Source organism: Pelodiscus sinensis, chromosome 27 (assembly GCF_052426305.1).
Source record: "Pelodiscus sinensis isolate ZL-2025 chromosome 27, ASM5242630v1, whole genome shotgun sequence".
Classification (NCBI taxonomy): domain Eukaryota; kingdom Metazoa; phylum Chordata; order Testudines; family Trionychidae; genus Pelodiscus; species Pelodiscus sinensis.
Window position 1 is genome coordinate 11,126,054 of NC_143078.1, and position 16,143 is coordinate 11,142,196.

The window sequence follows — 16,143 nt, forward strand, 5'->3', positions numbered from 1 at the left end:
GCTCCATCCAGCCCTTCCACAGCTGTTGTGTAGCTCCATCTAGGGCAGTGCACTAAATATTCACAACCACCACCAGTCTATGCTTCGGCCAAATATTTAAAGGAATGCCAGAGAGATGCTGTCAGTCTGACATTTGCATTTGAACTGTAGGGGGGAAAAGTGTCTGTTGGTCTGGCCCAGGCGTTTTGACCCATTGGTTACGCCAATAAAAGTGTGTGTGTGTGTGTGTGTGTGTGTGTGTGTGTGTGTGTGTGTGTGTGTGTGTGTGTGTGTGTCCCTAGTGACTGCACATGGTAATGTTGTGCTCTGCACAGCATTAGAGTTTTTCTTCAGCTAGTCAAGAGAGGGAGACTTGGGCATGGATCGCACAGATGTGCAGTTTTCATCAGTGCAGTCTGGAGTTAGTAACAGAGAACTGCAGGCAGAGATGTGAGGCATGGGATGGTTGCTGGAAGGTTATAAGAGGGGAAACTAAGGTGGTGCCTGCTTCTGCATAACAATTGGAGATATGATCCTTTTGGCTTTTGTGGGGTTTGTCTCAAACTTTTTAGAGCTTTGCCATTAACTTCATAGAATCATAGAATCATAGAACCATAGAACTGGAAGAGACCTCAGAAGGTCTTCAAGTCCAGCCCCCTGCTCTAGGCAGGACCAGTGGGAGTAGGATAGGTCCCTTAAATTTATCTGTGACAAAACAATTATTTGTCTTTTTCCCTTATAATCATTTCTTGTGTAGGGAAAAATATATATAATACAACACACCTGAACGCTTTGATCTTTCTCCTATTCAGATCCTTTGTCAGTAGCCTTCTAATCACGGGCTTTTATTTTCGGAGGTTAAAATATGAACACGTGATTGTTGTTGTATGGTGAGCACACGGGGGTATCATCTGCAAATGTTGAAGCCTCCATTTCAAAGAGATACTCTAAAAGGTTCAGCTCACCTATAAATGAGCGAAGGATTATCCATTTATATTAACAAGGGTGAGGTGCTGAGGATTTTGTGTTGCATTCACAAGAAATTCAGGAGAGTAAAGGAGCCATATTCTAGATCAGAGCATTGGTCCACCACTCCAGTATCCCAGCTCTGGCAGTGGCCAGTATCTGGTATTTTAGAGGTAAACAGCTTCCCCCTTCACACACATAATACAGCTGGCCAGTTGTGGAATGCTGTTCATGGGGAGAAAAGGTTCCTTCCTGCCCCCAAGCCAGGGATCAGTATATGACTTGAAGCATGAGATTTAGCTGCTAGAATTTTAGTTGAATACTTACAATGTATTATATTCTGATCGTAATATTATTGAGTGTTTTGAAGGGGGATTCAGGTATCTGGGTTAGAAGAGACTGGCTGCAAAGAAGAATCTTGCTAGGGAGTCATTGAATTCCTAGGCCCGAGAAACATTTTTTGGCCAGGTCCAAGAGTGAAATAAGACACTGGCTGTATTAGTCATAGCTGGGATGTGCTCTTTATTCCAAGGGGACAGCTGATGACAGTAACAAAACATCTCCCTAGATACATTGTTTGGCAATGATCCTCCTCCTGTTTTTCCAGCTGTAACTACCGTTACTCGATAAATAAATACCCCCCCACCGACAGTGATGTGCAGAGCCAGCTTTCCTTCCCTCGGCCCGTTTGGCCCATCAGCTGTCTGTTCCTTCCCTCCCTACCCTCTGTGGGACTATGCTTCATACTGCAAAGATTTCCGAGGGGTCCTTGTCATAGATATAATCAAAAGGTAGGAATAGGCAGAGAGCCTAGGAAGGAGGGGAAAAGAAGAGGTGTTTCTTTCATGAAACCTTTTAGCTTTGTGCAAGTCTCTGATCCCAGTGTATTTCTTTGTCTCCATTCCAGACAACTGGTGTTAATTGTCTCTCTTGATGACAGTCTCAGGAGAGAAACGGAGATTTAAATCTAATCTTATCATCTGTCATCTTTTTCATATAGTGCCTATCACTGTGTAATCTAGGCATTATATAAAATGCTTAGATAGATAGATAGATAGATAGATAGATAGATAGATAGATAGATAGATAGATAGATAGATAGATAGATGGGATGTATGGGGATAGATAGATAGATAGATAGATAGATAGATAGATAGATAGATAGATAGATAGATAGATAGATAGATAGATAGATAGATAGACAGACAGACAGACAGACAGACACTGGTTGTGTCAATGGTGTACTTGTTAGATCAAGTTCTGCAACTCCCTCTTCTTTTAAAGTATGTTCCAGAGTTGTTGACTCGAGTCCGACTTAAGTTGCCTAGGTGACTCGACTTGAGACTCGACTCGGGTTCATTGTTTGTGACTTGAGACTCAGCTTGAGACTTACTAATTTTGTTAAAATGACTTGGTGAAAAAATTGTCAGAAAATGCCAATAGTGATGGCTTGTACAAAAGTGACTGGACATTTTTTAAATTAAGACTTGAGAGTCGACTTGGGACTTGACTCGAAAGTGACATTAGGGATTCGAGTCTTGACTTGAGACTTGAACTGTAGTGACTTGAGACTCGACTTGGACTTGACAGTGACGACTTGAAGACAACACTGGTATGTTCCACTCATGAAACTGGGAGCAGAATTGGTCCTTTCTGCAGACGCATGGATTGAATACTTCAGTCTCCAGGGATGTCTGTTGTACTGCAGGTTAAGGATGTGAATGGATAACCTGTTAACTGTTTACTTGATACCATGCAGTGGTCTGCCACAGGTTGCTCTAGTCCCGCGGGGCTGCTAACTCCCAGCTCGCGCAGGCTGGGAGACAGCAGCCTTGCGCAGAGGGGGGCCAAAAGCAGGTGGGGGGAGAAGTGGCAGCGGAAATGGGAGCTGCTGCTGCCACTTTCGGCCCCGTGCTTGAGGCTGCCAACTCCCAGCCCGCGTGGAACATCCCCCCCGCCTGTCCCCATTTAATCAGTTAACCAGTTAAATGTAACATTTAACCAGTTAACCTAATTAAATGGGATTTTACATCCCTACTGCAGACTCGGAAGGTTCAATTTCCCCTTACACACACAAATCAATGAAGAAAATATTTCCATCAATACTAATTGAAATTTACAGATCAACAAAGCAAGACAAATGCTGCTTGAGATCTTATTATTTGAAGGATATTTGTACATGTTGACATGGGATGTTGACAATTTGTGTTTTAATGGTTATAAAGCTTTAACGTTTTGATCTTGTCTGCTGTCATTAATTAATTATTGTATGTTTAACACCCTTAGATTTTTGCAACTGTGAAAATTTAAATTGATAAACATTGAAAAAATTCTTAGAAATAAACTGATATTATCCATCAAAATTATAAAATAATAAATTAAAGTTAAGCCAAACCTACATATAGGTTCTAATATCATGCTCATCAGTGTGATATGTGAGCATCCTCTAGCAGGGCACAGGACAGCATGACTACCATCTGTCATGTGCTTGTATTTTTGTCCTCTCCCCAGGGGAAGAAGTATGCAATGAGTGGAGAATTTTGTTTTGTATTAATAAAATACGCACACACACCCATTACTTTGTGTTTAGAGAGCTCAAGGTCAAAAAGCACCCCTTGCATTTGGAGGAGAGGGAGATGGGGTTTGTATTGGTCCTTAGTGCCTATGGGAGTTCATCCCACAAGGCAGGTGGACACGACTGCTTATGTCGATATAACTTATGTCTCTCAAAGGTATAAAAAAGCCACATGCATCCTGAGGGGTACAAATCACAATGGCTTAAGCACAGTTCACACTAGTGCTAGGTCAGTGTGAGACACTCTTCCTTGGACAGTTTCTGTCGCTCACAGAGGTGAAGTAATTATGCCGATGGAAAGCGCTGTCCCCCATTGGCAGAGCATCTTCACCCGACGTGCAGTGCAACTCTGTTGGCACTGCCATAGTGCTTCTAGAATAGAATAGCCCACATTCTTGGTTAGTCCATATACTATAGTACAAGGGTAGCCAACTAGTTAGGGTAGGTCTACACTGCCACCCTCGTTCGAACTAGTGTGGCTAATGTAGGCATTCGAACTTGCAAATGAAGCCTGGGATTTAAATATCCCGGGCTTCATTTGCATGTTCCCGGGCAGGCACCATTTTTAAATGCCCGTAGTTCGAACCACTTGCCCACGGCTACACGCGGCATGGACTAGGTAATTCGAATTAAAGCGCCTAATTTGAACTACTGTTATTCCTCCTGCAAGGAGGCCTAAGATCCATCTACAAGCAGTCAGCCTCTGTTTCCCTTCTTAGACTCAAGATACTGAAAAACACTTTTGTCCATTCCCCTGCCTTCTCAAGCTGCACTTTATTGAATTAACAAGCACTAAAATAAAGTTTCAAAGTCCACCAAAAATGTCTGCACAAAGGTGTCTTAGGATTCTGTGATTCCTTGCCCTAGGCCTTCTTGCCTGGCATCTTTCCTGCTTTGGCAGGCCACTTCCAGGCGCTCCTTGGCCGGTGTCTCAGTCCTAACTCTCACTTCTAACAATTTCTAATCCCTGAGCATTGCTCATTTTGTTGTAGCTTTCTGCTACTCTTTATAGGACAGTCATCCAGGTGTGGCTCATTCTGTAACCAGGGGTGGCTAGCTCCAGTTCTTGCAAGACCCCAAATACCGCTCCCAAGAAAGTTCTGTCTCCTGCCCAGCAAGCTATACCCTTGTGGCACAGGTCTGCTGCTTTCACCAATGAAAAGGCTTGGGGGCAAAGCTAGATCAAGTGGTAAAGAAACAAAGTATATGGCCAAATTTTCAAAAATTGCCACTGGTTTCAGGTTCCTCAATTTGTCGATGCTCATTTGCCATGGGCCTGGTTCAGAGGTGCTGAGCACAGGCAGCTCCCACTCGCTTGAGCTGGGCTCGTGGGAACTCAGTACCTCTGAAAATCAGGCCCAAAGTGTCTCAAGAGGGGCCATAGTGAATTGGAATCTTTGGGCCATAGTGAATTAAAGGTGTCTCAGTGTCTCCTAGGGAGGAAAAGATGGACCGTCCCTGCTTTATTTGAGATGTGGCCTCCTCCGTAAACAGCCACATTTCCAGTCATCTGGTGCGTAGGGAGCAGAGGTGAAAGTAAGCGGGTGCTCCCTGGTGTGCAGCTCTGGCAAAAGCCAGCAGGGAGCTATTTAAAGAGGCTTGCAATAGGCCCATACTTGTAAGACATTTTATGTTACTTTCACTGCTGTTAGGAGGTCCCATTCTATTGCCACATCAACTTTCTTTCCCTTCCTGCAAAAAGCAAGATTACCATATCAGCACGAGCAGGGGGTGAGACGTTTCATTTGCTCCCTGGATGTTATCTCCACAGAACATCTGCTTCTGGACAGTTTGCCCCAGAAGGAACTGACTTGCTACTTTAGAGTAAAACAACGAAAAAAATATTAGTCACCAAGAAAAGCCCCATGCTGGTCTCAATGTGTGGACTCAGTGGATGGAATTCTCTGGCCTGTACTACTCAGGAAGTCAGAATAGGTCCTTCAGGAGCTTTTCCTCACAAGGTTCAGTCCGTTCCTTGGAGCTTTTCACAGAACTAGTGTCATTTCCTCTTCCCTCTGAGTTCTGTGCAAAGCCAGGGTCCTTTCAACCTTTCCTGGCCCTTTGATGAATCCAGAACCACAGACAGTGGATTGTTTTTCAAACAAAATATCTTAGATTTATTAAAAGTAATAAAACATCTTTACATCTGCAGTTCAAAATATGCTACCCAGCACAATGGCCCCACCCCTATAATCAGCCTCCATTAAAAAGATCCATTAAGAAGATGTATGCATTGTTTTTATTTAATAAAAAATAGTAAATCTCTTTCTAAACAGGGAACATCTACTGAACAGAAGGATCAGAATGGGGGAGACTGGAATCGACCTTCCTGCTTTGGAAGGGGATTGGACTCAATGACCAACTCTCTGATTCTGTAATCTTCCTCTCATAGGGCTGCCATTACCGGCATGGCTACCGGTACAGGTCCTATTGGCTGCGAATCACCGTTCCTGGCCAATGGGAGTGGCATAAAGCAGTGTGCACTGGAACCCTGCTTCCCGCAGCTCCCATTGGCCAGGAACAGCGATTCACGGTACCTGCGTCTGTGCAGGCAAATATAATTGTGAGGGCCCACCAGGAGCTAATCCTGATGGAGTGTATCTGATTTTCCCCACCCCTGCTCTAAGGGTCTACACTGCAGTTAAACATCACAACTGGCCCTTGTCAAATGTATCTGACTCTTGGGTTAAGGGGCTGTTTAACTGCAGGGCAGCTCGTTCTTGGGCCGAGGCAGGGCTGTCCTTAGGCATAGGCAGCATGCATGGCTGCATGGGACACCCAAAAATTTGGGGTGCCAATAGGTAAGAGTGGGTCAGCTCCTGCACACCCAGCATGCTGCAGTCTCCTTAGGGACGGACTCTATTCACGGAGCTGAATATGCCAGTATGGTGCATTCTGTGTGAGGGACAAGGTGCAGGGGTCTCTGCAGGGACCACCGGAAGGCAGGCTGGGCAGCTCGGAATCCTTTCCTGTCTCATCCTTCCTCTCCTGGGCTGCAAGCCCAGTCTGCCGCAGGGTCTGCTGGGTACAAATATGCATGTGTGCGTGTCAGCAATGGGAGGGGGGTTCTTCTAGGGACACCAGTCTTTTAATACTGCAGAGCCCCATACATCTGAAGGATGGTCCTTAGCCTATGGGATCCCCCCACTTCACAGGCTCGTAGGGCCCAGACTCTGGCCTGAGTCCAAATGTGTACACAGCAGCTAAACAGCCCCTTAGCCTGAGCCAGGCAAGCCACAGTCAGCTGGCACAGGTCAGCTGCAGATGTCTAATTGCAGTGTCGACATGCTCCAAGAAGCGTGGATTACTGCGTATCGTGTCTGCGGAATAGTAAATACATCGTCATTTTCCCTGCCAATTTTGCTCCCTTTAAAAAACAAAGCAACTCTTTACTCCCCCTTTCCCAAGGGTTCAAACAAATTCAAGCAGCATCCGTAATTCACCACAAAGTTAAAAGAGACAGCCTTGAGGAAACTAGTTCAGCATATACTTAAAATTAAGCAGGTGCTTAAGTCCTATTGAATTTCTGAATTAGCAAGATGAGGGTTAAGCCTCAATGTTTTGAATTTCCAATCTTTTGGAAAGGAAGGATTTCCCAGTGGCTAGAGCATTGGCCTACGAGTTGAGAATTGACTTTACTCTGCCACAGACTGCTTTTGTGGCCTTGGACACATCATTTTTTCTACTCTGCACTAGCAATCACTCAAGGTACGTCTAAACTACATGGCTCTGTTGACGGAGCCATGTAGATTTGTTTTTTTGGCAAAGGCAAATGAAGCCGCGATTTAAATGATCGCGGCTTCATTTAAATTTACATGGCTGCCACGCTGAGCCGACAAACAGCAGATCAGCTGTTTGTCCGCTCAGCGTGCTAGTCTGGCCGCTCCCCTGCCGACATCAAAGCCCTTTGTCAGCAGCCCCGGTAAACCTCATCCCACGAGGAATAGTCTAGACACAGCCTCAGTATAGCTATGCTGGCAAACCCTTGTTGTATAGATCCCTCTTATACTGGCAAAGGACTGCTTTTGTTGGCATAGCTTGATTCCCCAAAAGCTTCCATCAGAAAAAGCTTTTTTTTCCTGTGACATCTACATCTACATCAGGGCTTTTGCCACTGTAGAAATGTTGTTTAAAAAATACTGCAAGCATTTCTTTTGCTTTACCAAAGGAACTAAGCAAACTGACCTAAGTGTCTGTGTGCCTCAGTTTCCCTGTCTGTACAATAGGGATAATAGCATTGTCCTACTTCATAGGGAGCTTGTGAACATAACAGGTATGAGAGGCTCAGATGTTATAGTGATGGGATCTACTAAGCACTTTAGATAGCTGATGTGTCCAGGACCTTCTTGGTAATTATATGAAGGCACAACCTCATCAGCATTATAGACCTCAGCCTGCAAGCACTCTCCAACATTAGCAGTCCTTACAGGCCTATTTGTTGTGGGACTAAGAATGTGCAGAATCAAGCACCACTTCTGTTCTCCTGAAGGTGTGTCGTTTAAAGAGCTGCTGCCTGGGATGTTAAAGGAGTCGGGGGCCCAGTTCCCACTGAATTCCAACGGGAGTTAGACAGCTAACTTCCTTGTGCACCTTTGAAATCCCAGCTGCTGTCTGGTAGTTTAAGGCACATTTAGAGGGGTTGGTTTGAAGGTTTTTGAAGTTTTAGCAATGTAAATGGTTCAGTTCCTGTTTCGGGTTTTGTTCTGTTTCAGTGAAAGCAGCGTAGGGTTTGTTTGGTGGGGAGAGGTATTTTGATGGTGGGAGAAAGGGCAACTGGTACCTGCAAGGGAGGTTGTGCAGGAATGGCCACCTACAAAAGTAGGGAGGAACATGTGAAGACATCCCTTTTAACAATTAACATTTTGACAGGGACACCTGGATGTGGTGCAGGTCTCGAGTCACTTAGGGTGGGAAATATTAACATTTCCCTTCCGTACAATTATTTGCATTCCAGTTCTTGCAGCATTGTACAGGGGCATGAAAACCAAGAAGTGAAATAGACTAGAAGCAGGTAATGAACTTGACCATTTTCATTTCACAAGCAGAGGGAAAGGCGAGTCATGAGCAAGCAACCTAAATGGTGACAAGCAAGTGGCAAATGATAGAAAGTCCAAACTGAGTGATATGCAAAAAATTAAATAGCAGGACTGGTAAAAAGCCATTAGATTTATAAACATTGTCCGGTTTTAATCATCTCAATTGTTTTTCGTGTCACAGGTGTGAATATTTTTTAACATATGCGAGCAAATTCTGCTCTCCTTTGCACTGATATAAATCCAAAATAACTCTATTGACCTCAGTGGAGTGATTCTGAATTGACAATGGCATAGCAGAGCTGAAGTTGGCCTGTGAGATTTAACCTGATAGTGTCCCTTTAAGACAACCATACAGGTGTAACCCCAACCTCCCAGCATTGTTGGAGAAAGAGAGAGGCATAGGTTCTCAGCCTAAAGGTGTATGTTTACCTTAAAACGATATACTGCTGCACTGTGCACATTTTCCTTATCTAGCCTATGCAAAATGGTGTGTGTATGTTCTGGTGCTTATCTTAATAGAAGTAACCATCCACAGACTATCAGCTTTGGGTTCATCAGCTCTTCTCTTGGTCTTAGTCACTCCTTTCCTTTTCTTTCTTAGGATTGTCTCTCCAGATGCAGAAGGTGAGAGAAGAAGCCAAGGTCAGCCAGGCCAGGTAAGGCACCATCAGCACTGTTGCTGTCTTGTTAATGGGGTACCAGGAATACATGGTGCCCAGCACCAGGCCATACAGACACAGAACATCCACCAGCGCCTGAAGAAAAGAGAGGGAAATGATTGAGGCATCTAACTGCTGGGACCCTATTCTCCCTTAACTCTTATCAAAGGCAGTCCAGCCAGACTAGGGCTGCTATGGGCTCGCCTGTGGACAGTGTATTTTATAGCCTGATAAGCCATCCGTGAACAGCGCGGCCCCCTTGATGGTCCTGTCTCTGGTTGCAGTAGGGTGTGACTCTGAAGGAGGCTTATCTCTAACGGAAAGATGCAGCAACCAGAACACTGGCTCCCAAACTGCCCAACTTTTTGGATCAGGAATGTGAGGGACTGATACCACTAGTTAGAATCAAGGGTGGTGAGAGCAGACACAGAACTCTGCTCAGATGCCCTTAGAGTTGGCACACGGCACGGCACTAGTATTGCTAGCTGTGAACCCTCCTGAAGTCGCCATACAGGTGGCTCAGGGACACCGACAATACAAGACATCAGCAGATATGCACAGACACATTACCAGGTTTAGCTTATGGGCGCCAAAGAATAGGGGAGTCCAAGCCCAGTTCAAGGCAAGCTGAGCCCCATAGAGGCCCAGTGGGATGATGGCTTTGCTGTTGAAGCCACCAAGGTCATTCCACACCAAGTATGAAGCGTAGCTGAAAAGAGGAAAATCACAATTAGTGTTTGCCTGTTCCACCTGCCTTCTCTCCAAGATGCTGAGGAATCAGGCACTATTCTACCAGGAGATGCTAGATTTTGCTCTATAGAATTATTGCTGGAACATGACTGTGACGGACCCCCCCCCCCCCATGCTTTTGGAAATGGACTCATGGACATGAATATACATAACTCAAAGGTGGTTTGAGCAAATTATTTGCTGTAACCCATCAATCTTCATATAATGATCTGCTGGTTTTGTTTATCTTACTCTGTTGTATGTATCATTTGTGTGCGGAAAATTAGACACATGGAGTGCGGAATACTTGGTGAGTTTCAAATGTGTGAATGGGAGACATGAAGGGTGTTGCCTGCGACTTCTAGATGAGCCACTGTTAAACAATCTTTTGTCCTTACTTCTGAGCAGGGGTTGGTAGGGAGGGGCCTCAACTCCTTAACAAAAGGAATAGGAAAGGAGAGGCCTGGCTCTTTTGGCGGGGCTGCACCTGAAGGAAGGAGCCTGAGACCCCAGGGTGGGGGAAGAGAGCCCTGGTTTAGAGTGGCAACTGGAAAAGAGGTTTTCGGGTGAGTTTAAGTTTGCACTGAGGTTTCAGTGGAGAATTAGCCAAGCGGTTTTGTTTCTTTTGATTATTTGTAACCTACTTTGCTCTGCCTGACTTCTCTTATTGCTACTTAAATCCTACTGCTTCAATTTAATAACACTATTTTTATTTTCTATCAAACCCAGTGTAAGGAATTGTTACCTGGGGGGGGGGGGGGCAACCAGTGTGCACATTCCCCCTTTCATTGCTAAAGGGGGCTTACCTAATTCTTTGGGGTCTGATCCCATCTGGGGGGTGCTCTCTCAGGAGGCTGGGCCCTAAACTGCACTCTCCTTGGACCTGAAGTTGGGACAGGAACCTCTCGGTGGGGACAGGAACCTCAGCTCGGGGCCTTGGCTCAGGGAGACCAGCGGAGCTGGCCCAGCAGGACCGGGCGGTGAGGAGCCCTAGAGAGCAGGAGGGTGAGTGGAAATGGCCGTGTCAGCACCCTAGGAGGCTCCCCCGAGGGGTCGTCTGTGAACACCCCATCACAGTAGATTTTGCTCTATAGAATTATTGCTGGAACATGACTCCAAGGGCAGATCCCAGCCTAGCCAAAGGCAGCTCTTAGGGCTTATCTAAATTCTGTTTTGAGAGGGAGAGGGGTTGCACCAGTGTAGCTACACCAATGCAACCTCCAGTCTAGACATACCAAATTAAAAATGACTTGCAGTAGTGGGTTTGCACCAGCACAGCATTGGTGCATCTACATTTCTAGCCCTGCATCACCTCAGACTCATGATCTCTCTTGTCTGTTTAGGACGGTAGTAAATTCACCTGGTAGAGTGTGTGTCTGTTTACAGTGCTTAGCACAAAGGGGCCCTGATCTTAGCTGGGTTCTCAAAGTTCTACAGTTGTCATCATGCTCCTCAGTGCAAAATAAACCCAGGGTAAACAAACTCCTTGGCAATAATAAAATAAAATAAATAATAAAAATAATAAACTATTATTATTATTCCAGGTAGAGTCAATGAACTCAGTTCAGTATCCAATGGGGAGTTAGGTTCATCTTCTGAAAATAAACATTCTTTTCCTGTGCACTTGGTACTCGAGGAGGAAAGCCCCAAATTGAGGGATGGGAGAGTCAGCAGTATCATCTCCTCTAGAGATAAAGAGCTGCAGAAGCAGAGAAGGAGTCGTACATAGAAACTTACCCCATGCCTGTGTACAAGGTAGTCCATACGACAGGGAACATTTTGTTGGGTGGACGCCAAGAAGGTTTCTTCAGACTTTCAAACCAAGTAGGCACTTCCTTCCGTGTCAGGAGCCAGCCGAGAAGTCCCCCAATGTGAGGAAAGGCAGAGAACCCAAAAGCATGAGCCCACATTCCTCCTTACTGGATTGAACTAGATTTTGAGTGGGCTGGTCCAGGTCTTTTGTAACTGAAAAGCAATAAGTGAGCATCATTTACCAAGGACATTGGTTATTTCAGTATTGACCAAGACCATCCAGGTCTTTGTCTTTGTCTCATCGCCCAAAGGTCCATTTTAGCAACCAACGCAGGAAACTGGCATGTAGGTAACCGGGGTTCTGTTCCTAGCTCTGTCACCACGTAATCAACACACATTAACAGGTGTATTGTGAGCAAGACACTAGAAGTCATTCTTCCGCTCTACTCTGTGCTGGTTAGGCCTCAGTTGGAATACTGTGTCCAGTTCTGGGCACCGCATTTCAAGAAAGATGTGGAGAAATTGGAGAGGGTCCAGAGAAGAGCAACAAGAATGACTAAAGGTCTAGAGAACATGACCTATGAAGGAAGGCTGAAAGAATTGGGTTTGTTTAGTTTAGAAAAGAGAAGACTGAGGGGGACACATGATAGCCGTTTTCAGGTATCTAAAAGGGTGTCATAAGGAAGAGGGAGAAAACTTGTTCATCTTAGCCTCTGAGGATAGAACAAGAAGCAATGGGCTTAAACTGCAGCAAGGGAGGTTTACGTTGGACATTAGGAAAAAGTTCCTAACTGTCAGGGTAGTCAAACACTGGAATAAATTGCCCAGGGAGGTTGTGGAATCCCCATCTCTGGAGATATTTAAGAGTAGGTTAGATAAATGTCTATCAGGGATGGTCTAGACAGTATTTGGTCCTGCCATGGGGGCAGGGGACTGGACTCGATGACCTCTCGAGGTCCCTTCCAGTCCTAGTATTCTATGATTCTATGATTAATCTTGGGCAATATGTTTAATCTTTCTGTGCCTCCATTTCCCCATCTCTAAAACGGTGGTGCGGATTCATGTGTTACTTAGTAAAGTGCTTTGAGATCCTCAGATAAAAAGGGCAAAGTATTACAGCAATGGGACAGGCAGTTGCCTCATCATTTCGAATTGTCTGCAAGTGTAGCCTTGTCATTAGAGCAGGGGATTAAGAGCCAGGACTCCTGCGTTCCATTATCCGACTCTGCCATTGATGTCTCACATGACCTTGAGTAAGACACTTAACCACTTGTTAACACAGGTGGATTTTACCCTTGGTCTTTTTGGCAAAGTGCCCTCCCGCCCATGTTTGCACTGGCTGCTGCAATTTCATTATTTATCCAAAGTGGCTGCATTGAAATCATCCGTAGAAGACAGGACTGAAGTTACTTTTTTTCAGTGCTTGTCCAAATGCCACAGCTGACAGAGCGTACCGACTCTCATGCATGTTTGCTTCTACACCTCTCAGTGAAGCTACTATCTTTCTTTTGTATGCTGCTCTCAGCAGGAAAAAATAGGCAGTTTGTCATGGGACTCCCATTTTCTTTCTTCAGCTAAAACTCTCACCCATTTCACAAAGGGGTAAACTGAGCCACAGAGGGATTTACTGACTTTACTCTTCTAGGTCATACAGTGATTTCCTTCTATGCAGGCATGGAACCAAGGAATATTGCGTCTCAGTGCCATATTCTAACCATTACATTACACCCTCACATTTTAAAGGCAGTCCTAGAGTTCTTACATGTCTACGGGGCAATGTTGAGTGTTCCCTAGTCCTCAACGTGCTTCTTAATCTCGGGGGCAGATTGATACATTGCTACCTAGCCTCTCTTTGGATCAACCCTTTCTTTTCAGTTTCATTCATAAATTTAAACTCAATCTCATTAATCTGCAGGAACATGTGGAATGTTCTTCCTGGCAGTAAAAGAACATTCTGATCCCGCTCAGCGTCACAGTGGGAGTCAGAGCAAAGGGCTTCACAAAGGTTGTTGTCTTTGGGAATGTAAGGGGAGGGATTCAGAGCACATTTTTTAGGGAAAAGAAAAGTCCCTGAGCACAGGTGCTGGAACAATTTTTATAGTGGGGAGACTGATGATGGAAGCTATGGATTTGGTGTTTGAAATTACTACTTCAAGACATGGAGTGCAGCAGCACCCCCAATACCACTGCCCTGGGAATCTGTCTATTCTCTTACCTTACACTTGTCAGAGGACATAAATCAGGAGAAGAGAACTTATCTGAACGCTCTTCTCGGTTTTGGATTTTGACTCAGAACTAATGCTGACACCCAATACTAAATTTTTAATATTATGCAAGACAAGGTCATCTCAAGAAACCTGGAGTCAGAGGATCACAAGCGAGGGTATGCATCAGTAAACACCAAATACACACAGGCGTCATAACCAACAAGTCCTTTACCAGACAGTTTTTGGCACTATTGAAGCAACTGTGGGCCAGAAAAGCAACCTTGGACTGAGAAAAACAAGAGGAATCCATCCTAATTTTAAAATTATATAAGGTGCAGGGTGCATTTCAATTTCTCTTCATCACAGCAAATCCTTGCTGCCAAGATTTGCCCAAAACAAAACAAAAAGACCCTGGAAATACCAGGCTAGTTTGTTACAGAATGCTGAACTAACTAAAGGGAGAAACTGACACCTCATTGTCATAGCATTCTAATTTGGAACGCAGCTGCTGAAACTGCAAGGCTAAATCTATAGGAACAGCAGCGTTCACTCACCTTCTCCCAGTTGATTTCCCTCCCTCGCCAGAACACAACAAGAAAACGGATGGGTTTCCGAGGCCAGTCTCTGGTTCTGCTCCTGCTCCTACACAATGAAGAAATTGTCATCTGAGTTTCACTGAAGTGGCAGAGAAAGGGGCGTGTGTGTGGAGCCTGTAGTCTGAAAGAATTACCCAGGATCTCTTTAGTGGCGTTTGTGTAACTGTCTGCAGAGGGCGGATCCAGCCTGCCAAACCCCCACACACATGCCCTATGTGAGATATCTCTGCATGATGCAATGAGGGAATCCCTCCATGTGTCTGTGTGTGGGTATATGACAGAGAGAGAGAATGTGTTCTGTTTATGCGTGCCTTGTGTAGAGAGACCATGTGTTGAGTGTTTGAACATGCATGAATGGTGTATATATGTGTCTGTGTGTAAGTATGAGTGTGTTTATAGGAGTGTGTTAATGAAGAACTTCTATGAAAGCGAGACTGTGTCCTGTTTGTGGGATTGTGTATTTGTGTGCCAGTGTGTTAATGAGAAAAATAGATGGCCAGATCATCCGCTGGTGTAAATTGGAGTAACTCTGTGGGTATTAATAGTGTGATACTGATTTGCACAAGCAGAGGAGCTGACCAGGGCAAGCATCTTTTCTCCATGTACAGCAGCGTGAGTGAGAACGAGAACATTCTCTCTGGGTGGGAGTGGGTGTCTGCAATTTTAACCATCCATATGGTGCATATCAGAACATTCATTAATCAGAAGCTCTCTGTGATCTTCCCTCCACTTCCCTCCTAGCCAAAATTGGCAAAAGCCTCTTGAATCTACAAGACAGATGCTACATATCTATGTTAAAAAGGGGGTGGAAGGGAGGGAGAGACTTAGAAATCAATTTCCATTAGGAGGCTATCTAGGGATGGCGAGTTAAGCACTAATTCACTTTTTCTATGGCTCATTATGTGAATGTCATGGTCTGAAACAAGGTGATATCTCACGGGGGAGCATGACATTTCTGTTACACCCTGCAAGCCGTCAGATCCTTTAGTGTTATTGGACTTAGAAGGATTAGAAGAAAATTACAGGTTTGTGAGGAGTGGGGGAAACTACAAATGCTTAGGGCACTTCTACATTGTGATAAAATACTTGTGGCACCGAGTCGGAGGGGCTGGCTCATCTGACTCAGGCTTGTGGGACTCAGTTACAACAAGCAGTGTAGATGTTCAGGATGCGCTGGAATCTGGGTTCAGAAAAACTCCCCATCTGCAGGAACTCAGAGCCCCGGGTCCAGCCCGAGATCAAATGTCTACATTGCAATTTCATCACCCGGCAGCCCAAATCCGTGAATCTGAGTCAGCAAACTGAACCAGCCACAGTGGGTCTTTTGTTGAATTGTAGTCATTCCCTTAATTGCTGTAAATCCACGTAGCTCTGTTGAGCCATTTTGCTTCCATAGGGTAATTATCTCTGTAAAATAACAGATGTAACACACGCATTAACTGAATAACAAGCATCAGAGTCCACCACTGAAGGCCTTGCAAATGGAAAAGCCCATTGTTCAACGTTGCTGCTATTGTGCACGACAGATCAGCCAGCTGGCTGCGGACGTTCCACTAGAGCAGCAATAATGCAGAGCACTGACTAATGCTTCCTTCATGATTGTTTGGCAGCTATATTGGAAGGTAACCTATCAATCAGTTAGCT

General features: G+C 44.9%; 1 protein-coding gene across 1 annotated transcript; it reads right to left on the bottom strand.

The window, feature by feature from the left end:
• Positions 1–1,990: 1,990 nt before the first annotated feature.
• Positions 1,991–14,660, bottom strand: TSPO2 (translocator protein 2). Its single transcript, XM_006119343.5, has 4 exons — positions 14,458–14,660; positions 11,682–11,909; positions 9,786–9,924; positions 1,991–9,311 (listed from the first exon to the last, which is right to left on the bottom strand). The coding sequence occupies exons 2-4, from the start codon at positions 11,852–11,854 to the stop codon at positions 9,129–9,131; spliced, it is 495 nt and encodes a 164-aa protein (XP_006119405.1). The 5' UTR covers positions 11,855–11,909; positions 14,458–14,660; the 3' UTR covers positions 1,991–9,128.
• Between the last annotated feature and the right edge of the window lie 1,483 nt (positions 14,661–16,143).

Excerpts from the sequence above, each read along its gene's own strand:
- TSPO2 (XM_006119343.5), bottom strand. The coding sequence starts at position 11,854 with ATGTGGGCTCATGCTTTTGGGTTCTCTGCCTTTCCTCACATTGGGGGA. Across the intron at positions 9,925-11,681 it reads ACCTTGTACACAGGCATGGG|CTACGCTTCATACTTGGTGT; the intron begins GTAAGTTTCTAT and ends TCCTCTTTTCAG. Across the intron at positions 9,312-9,785 it reads GCGCCCATAAGCTAAACCTG|GCGCTGGTGGATGTTCTGTG; the intron begins GTAATGTGTCTG and ends TCTTTTCTTCAG.